General features: G+C 47.9%; 1 protein-coding gene across 1 annotated transcript in view; it reads right to left on the reverse strand.

Annotated features, from left to right (window-relative positions):
- PCNX2 (pecanex 2) overlaps positions 1–7,664 on the reverse strand; it is a 300,955-nt gene that overhangs the window by 29,057 nt on the left and 264,234 nt on the right. Inside the window, exons 31-32 of the mRNA XM_077751690.1 lie at positions 3,077–3,310; positions 1,274–1,386 (exon numbers count right to left, since the gene is read on the reverse strand). Of these exons, the coding sequence (XP_077607816.1) occupies positions 1,274–1,386; positions 3,077–3,310 (347 nt within the window). The remainder of the gene's footprint in view (positions 1–1,273; positions 1,387–3,076; positions 3,311–7,664) is intronic.

Below are 7,664 nucleotides of genomic sequence, written 5' to 3' on the forward strand. Positions count from 1 at the left end.
CTTGAATGTGCCCCAATCGAGGTGATCCTGAGGACAAGCAGAGTCCATGACATCAGGCCCCCCATGCTAGGTACCAAAGGAAAAGTCTGAAAATGGCCAGCGATTTTGGTGACGAGAAGGTGACACAAAATTTGTAAGAGCAGCTTCTCAGGAGTAACAGGAACAGAAAGCAAACGGGCAGGGAGGGGGTGGGGGCCACCAATCACAGAGTCACTCATAAGGAAAGTTTAAGAGCTTGTTCATGAATACAAGATTAAGACCACAGTGACAGAGGGTGGAGGGTGAAAGGGCCAGGAGGGAATTTAACTTTATATTTTGTTCTTTACGAAGAGAAATGTGGAGATATTATTCATTCCTACAAAGAAGGAAATTCTACCATTTTCAACAACATGGGTAGACCTTGAGGGCATTATGCTAAGTGAAGGAAGTCAGATGGAGGAAAGCAAATACTGTGTGATCTCACATACATGGAATCTAAAAAACAAAACAACAGGAACAAAACCAAGCTCGTAGGATGGAGGGGAAGGCAGTGTGTAAAATGGATGAAGGAGGCCAAAAGGTACCAACTTCCAGTCATAAGATAATGAAGTCATGGGGATGTAATATAAACACGGTATGATGATTCTCGGGTTAATGATGCTCTATTGCACCACAAGGCAAAAGATTTGTAACATAATAAAAATATGTATGGTGATGAATGTTAACTAGACTTATTATGATCATTTTGCAGTATCTACAAATAGTGCGTCATTATGAAGCAAATATAATGCTACTTGTCAATGATAGGTCAATTTTTTTAAAAAAGGAGAAAACCGTGAGCTATTTACAAACAGAAAAGGAAGATCTGGTAGAAACAGAGTTTGAAAAAACAGCCGAGGAGACATCCAATTAATCAAAGCCCCACAGACAGAGGGCAGGTGTGATGATTTTCTTTCGTGTGGAAAAAAGGAGAAAGGGAATGAACCTTTATTAAGCATTAATTTTGCTAGAGACCAGGCTAGGTAGTTCCTATAAATGGTTTCATTTCATCTTCATATCCGTACCTCGTAACACAGAAGGCCCTGTACCCAGAATTCTGGGATTTTGGCTGCGCTATTCTAGTGGCATTTCTAAAAGTAGAACTCCCAAAGGTCACAGTGCTCAAGAAGGCTTCTTATGGGCCCAACAGAATGTTTTATGGAAAGAACTATCCTTATATAACGTTAAAATAAAGAAAATGGTTGACAAAAATCGGTCAGAAATACGTTGGTGCCTGTGCCATTTCTTCAGGTACCTGAGAGCCATGTTGTGAGCTGCCGTTCCCAGAGCTCGCCTCCCCAGGATGCACAGGGCAAAGGACAGGGTCACAAGAGAAGAGTCCTCATCACTGTCGAGGTTCTTGGAAGGCTGAAAGAGCAAGGTCGTTAATTCAACTTTCGCATGGGTTCCAACACTCACCGACGCAAAATCATAAAGGTAGAGTTATAGGGGGCTTTGCCCGCCAGCCATTGTGGACACTGAGGTGACTAGAACACCCCAGGGTTGGGGAATTCTCTGCTTCCTGAAGCCCTTTGTCTTGTGCTTGGACATGGAAAAAAAATTGAAATGAGGAAGCTACTTTAGGGGAGAGATGGGGCTAATGTGTGCCTTGTTGACCTAATTCTCTGGAATTTTGAATATGGTGATTCAGGTGAAGATGGTCAGAGGTTCCAGTAAGATGGATACCCACCTTAGCACTCAATGGAGGGGCAAGATGTGTCTAGCAGGGAGGGAAGAGTATAGGAATCACGTGCAGGTGAGGGTTTTCTGTTCTCCCTATAACGAGGAGCCCACTGAATTGACCGTAAGTCCACAATCGACAATTAAATTTAAGGGGTCATCCAAAGTCAGCTGAAAAAGAGGGGTGTGGGAGAGATGCAGAAGAAAGAGTCGAAATATCTTTTTGCAGGGCAAAGGAAACAATTTGAGGAACCAAATGAGGAAAGAACGCTATCACGGGGATAGCTAGGAATATCTGTAGAATCTTTGACCCACTCAGCCACCTGAAGAGGCCAAGCTTGGGTTAAGATATCAGCACTCATTCTCCTTGCTGCATCTGGGAAAGGATTCTGCCACCTGTTCCTTCTGCGACTTGCTTTTAATCACTCGCAGAAAGGTCAGGGACCTGGGTTGGTGTCATTTGGTTTGTCTCCTCAAGTCCGCTGGCAGACTCCATCACTACTGAGGAGGTTGTATTCATTTTGGAGCAACTGTCCATCAACGGCGTATGGATTCAGCTTTTCAAATCCCAAGAAGCAAGGTCAACCAAGTCCCTCCACTTGCTTCCCTCCCCTTTCTCCTCCCCTTGCTCCTCCTCCTTGCCGACCCTTCTTTCTAGAAGCTGTCATTATCCTGAAGTCATTTCTAGAAGTGTCCTCAGTGTGTGAGCGATAATACCCATGATACACTATTGCACAAGTGATGTGGGCCATCTTGATGGCTGACAAGCTGGTTGCATGGCCACGATTCAACATGTGCAGTAAATCCTCCCGATTTCAGCAGAGATATCCTTTGTACAGAAATCTCAAAACACACTAAACAGAGAAGTTTCCAGACTTTTAAAGCGATGACGGATGCTTAAAACTGTCCTAACCCTGAGCACGGTATAGAGAGAAGTATACCTTCAAGGCTCCCCTATTGGAGAAGTGGTATGTGAATTCTTCCTTTTAATTTTGCCTAAGTGTTAAATAAACATTTATCCAAATGCTTATGTCTGTCTCCTCTACATTAGCAGAGTCTACCACACAGCATAAGAAAAAGGGGCACCTTGGCGGCTCAGTCGGTTGAGCATCCGACTTCGGCTCAGGTTATGATCTTGTAGTCTGTGAGTTCGAGCCTCGCGTCGGGCTCTGGGCAGCTCAGGTTCTGGAGCCTGCTTTGGATTCTGTGTCTCCCTCTCCCTCTGCCTCTCCCCCACTCACACTCTATCTCTGTCTCTCAAAAGTAAAATAAAAACATCCAAAACATTAAAAAAAAAAAGAGAGAGACGGACTGGATAAATGCTCCTTGTTTTTTTAAATTTAACTTGATGCCTCCAGCCCCCACCTCCCTGACCTACCTCCTGTCTTTTCCGTGCACAGTACTGAATCCATTCTAGATAAACATTACAGTAGCTGGCTCGTGTAATCCCCTGGAGACACGGGACGTAGTCATCATCGGTGTTAACGTTGAACATGGCGAGGTCACGCTCGATGTAATGCCACTTGGCAAACGGCTGCAGGGACTTCAGAAGTGATTCATTTTTGATCCACGAGAGAAGTTTGGGGGATGTCACCATATAGTATATGATGCTCTGTGGAGAGAAAGCAAGATTTGGAGCCCTTAGAGCCATTCAAAAGACACAAAGGCTTTTTATTTGTTGTATCTCGTAAAGTAAATCAGCGTCAGGAAAGTGTGAGAGCTACTTCCCACATGTGGTGTCATGGTATTTCCTGCTAGGGTTAATGTGTAGAACTTACCTGAGATGTTCTAGAAGGTCCTGTCTTAAGGGGCACCTTAAGACAGAATTTCTATGGTGAGGAAGAATGACAGGAGCCCCGCCCCTTCGGAGAGACACATAAGAATACCCTTGGGTTACCTCAGACTCCTGTGGAGGCCATGTGTTGCTGAATCCAGCAGAAAGACACTGGGGCAGACCCTCTCCCAGGACCCCGGCCAAAGACTGTTTAATGAACAAAAACAACAAAGTGCTTTCTAAAAAAAATCTTTTAAATGTTTATTTTTGACAGAGAAACAGAGAGTAGGGCGTGGGGAGGAGCAGAGAGAGAGGAGACGCAGAATCCGAACCAGGTTCCAGGCTCTGAATTGTTGGCACACGGCCTGATGCGGGACTCGAACTCGCACACCCGGAGATCATGACCTGAGCTGAAGTCAGATGCTCAATGGACTGTGTCCCCCAAAAACAACAAAATTCTTATGGAAAGTACTTATGATGTAGAATTGTTGAAACACACAAGCACATGTAATCCTGGGTGCCTGGACAGTGGACATGTGTGTCGCCTTCAAGATAACCTGTGTTTTCCCCTCCATCAGAGGTTCCACTTAGGAATCCCAACTGGCGAAAATGCCACTCTGTGGCTTTCTTATGCTAAGTCACAGCTTTATCAAAAGCCATCTTGTAGTTTGCCAATGAATGCTGTCCTTCAGCAAGGCTAGCACCCAGCGAGGGGAAATCAAAATGCAGCAGAGAAAATGAACATCCAACTCGGATGTGGGTGCATCAGCAGCAGATGGGAGTATACCTTCATTATAACCTTCTCTACGCTTCATTATCACAGGCAGCTGGACACGGTACTCAGCGCCACTGAGGCTGGGGCGGCCCCGGGAACATGGCTTGCATGTCACCTGGGAATCATGAGGAAAGAGAAGGGTGGCGTTTGGCTCAAAAGAGGCAGCCATGCGTGCTCCCGTGGCCCTCTCTGATCGTAAAAACACATTCTTCCCCAGGAAGAAGACAGAATGGACACCCCATGGCGTGGGCCTGGCCAGGGCGGAGGTGACACCCGTGACTGAGTGGGCAGAGACCTGCTTTTCTAGGCGGGCTCCTGCCCTCTCTTCTGCTCTGCCCTCCCTCTGGCTGGGTCATGAGATCTGGAGCACCCAGGGCAGAGCTTGCTGATGAGGGTCCGGTTTCAGGTTATCTGAGGAGTTTGAGCAGGTGAGCGGATGGACCCACGCGGTCCCTGGATTTGGGCCAAACGAGGGCAAATGCCTGACTCAGCCATTCTCTGCTGTTAGGACCGACGGCAGCCTGGGCTTCGGGAAGGCTGATCTGCAGCTCATGGCGTGTGTGGCCTTCCTTCTCTGGGACATCTTCTCTGTGGCCAAGTGGAGAGAACGAAGTCCGCAGTTCATGCGCTCTGTCATTTCTGCAGCACTGTGCCCAGGACAACAATGCTGACCTGGAGAAGGCCCTTCAGCGTAAGAGTGGGAGGGAAGGAGGAGGAGGAAAGGACAGAGGCGTGAGTGAAGCCCACTTCTCTTCATTTTTCTGAGATTTAAGACGAGAAGAGTGAGTATGAAGAACTCAGCACGCGGCCTGCACCCAGCTTATATTTGGCATATAAGTCCTGGAATCCAGGACTTACCCACCCAGGGGGCTTGAGGGTCAGGAAGTCAGTGCCAGGTGCCCAGGTGAGGGGCGAGGAGTCGGGGTAAGGGGACAGAGGGCATGTGTGGCCAGGGACAGCTGAGTCTGTGGTGGTCACCAGAGTGCCTTCTAATATTCAAAAATGTCAGTTCTGAATCTGGAGGGTTTTTTTTTTTTTAATTTTTGAGAGAGACAGAGAGATAGAGTGCAAGCTGGCAAGGGTCAGAGAGTGGGGAGACACAGAATCCGAGGCAGACTCAGCTTCTGAGCTGTCAGCACAGAGCCCGATGCGGGTCTTGAGCTCATGAACTGTGAGATCATGACTTGAGCCGAAGTCGGACGCTTAACCGACTGAGCCACCCAGGAACCCCTGAACCTGGAGGGTTTCTACTGTCGACTTGCTGACAGGATAATTTAAAGGTTTTATGATGCAGGTGGTTTGCACAGCTGACCCAAAGTCGCAAGCACAGGAGAATCTGTGACTGGCCAGAGGCACGGCGTCTCGCCCAACAATTACTAAGGGTACAAAGACGTTGGGTCTGTCTGAACATCTGGCTCTAGCAAACATCTGGTCTGGTTTTTCCCCCGATATGTCCTAAGCACGTGTAGCAGACAGGAACAACAAACAAAACCTGAAGGGCGTTTACCTTTTCATTCATTCCTAGGGAGGAATGAAAATAGCCCCCGATGAAGTCAGAATATTTAACGAGGGTTTTGAATCCCAGAGGTTAAAACTTCCTTCTCCAGGTCTGGCACAGTCTTGCGGCGTTGACTTCCCAGTGCTTCCCCCAGCTCAGCTCTCCCGTGCACCAGGGGAATCCGCTCCTCTCGCTCCGGAGGAAACACACCACACACCCAATAGTTGCAACCCATTACCCCATTTCCAGTTCGCTTCGGCAGAAATTCTGTCAGGGAGACAGAGTCAACGAAGAGTGTGAAATCAATCCTTCAGAATCTGTCAGGATGAAATGGACACGACACTAAGAAGAACTGATAAGTAAGGACGGGGGAGGGGGTGGGAGTGGGGAATGAATGGACGATGTACAACGTGATCCTTGTTGAAAGCGGGACGTCTTCTGAATTAATCCACCATATCTTGCTCCTCCAGCAGGGATTCTCCTGGCTTCTCATTTTCATTGTAGATCGGCATATTCTATCAGACAGCTCATTCTAGGAAGGGGGCTCTGGCAGGCAGACCCACATGTGGGGTCTTCCGCTCCTCATTCTGCAAGGGCAGCAATAAGCACATCTCGTTTCTGGAAAGCTTGGACAGGAACAAAGTCAGCAGGAAAGCCAGGCCCTCGCAGAAAGCTGTTTCCTTGACTGCTCCGAGGGTTTAAAACACCAATAAATGGAGGGGAGCTGGAGGAGGCACCAGAGAAAACCCTCCAGTCGTCAAGAAGGAAATGATTTCAAATATATTCATACAGGGTGGGGGAAGTGACCCAGTTTATTAGGAGATTAAAAACAAGAAGAAAGAAATCCTTTTGTGTCATGGAATTATGCCATGCTTTTCTTCCTGTTTGATTTGCCTGCCCAATAAAAAATAATCATGATGATGATAAAAAGAATGAAACTTCAAGCAATTCAGAATAACAAAGGCAATTTTGTACACCAAGTAAGCAAGGTTTTTACCCTCAAATGCTCTCTCTTCTGTTCTGATAGCCACTCGGCGCTCCAGAAATGTTCTTTAACTAGCTCCACGGAGGGGATGAGTGCAAATTCTGAGCTACCCCACACCAAAGGGTGGGCAAGCACTGAATGCTGGATGGAGAGAGAGTCTCGAGTGAACAGGCCTGTGGATGCCACCGTGAACTAACCCAACTGCCTCCGAATCTCGGCCCCTCCCGGGCACTGACTGGGAATTTGAGAGAATTCTGTTTCTCTTGAGCACAAATATGTCTGTAGTGGTGGCCAAGCTTTGCTGTGCATCAAATCACTTAGGAAATGAATTTAAAGCTACAGGTACTGAGGCCCCTCCCCAGGCCCACGGAGTTGGAATATATCAATTCAATTACCAGTTGCAGGGAGGGAGGTATCAAAAAGTAGGTCCTGGAGTGGTGCCCCCAAGGCCTCTGGAAAAGCCAAGAAGGTCAACCCCAAGAAGGTATCACATCCTTCCCTCTCCCTTCTCTCACTCATGGTGACTCGCTTCTCCATCGTATGAGGCTGGGTCTGTCCACAAGTCTGACCCGTGGAAAGGCTGTTTATGGGGAGCCCCCGATTCACAGAGATGGGGCTCAGTGTTGAACCCCCTTCCCATGACCTGCCCCCACAGCAGGTCACTCAGACTCTTGCCTACATCTGGATCTCATCCACTAGGACTGTATGGTCTGGACCCCAGATCCACATTACCTGGGACCTTTGTTCATTCAGTCTAAATAATTCACTGGACACCTCAACATGCAAGTCATCACACTGAACTCTGGGGACCCGAAGAGGAGTCAGGTGGGCGCGGCTCTGGTGCTGAGGGAGCTGCCGGAAGGCGGAGGTGAGGTGAACGCCGGGCACGGGCCCTGAGGCAGCTTGTGAGCACAGTGAGGGTGAGGAGAGAATA

The sequence above is a fragment of the Crocuta crocuta genome, unplaced genomic scaffold, assembly GCF_008692635.1.
Source record: "Crocuta crocuta isolate KB4526 unplaced genomic scaffold, BGI_CrCroc_1.0 scaffold59, whole genome shotgun sequence".
Lineage (NCBI taxonomy): Eukaryota > Metazoa > Chordata > Mammalia > Carnivora > Hyaenidae > Crocuta > Crocuta crocuta.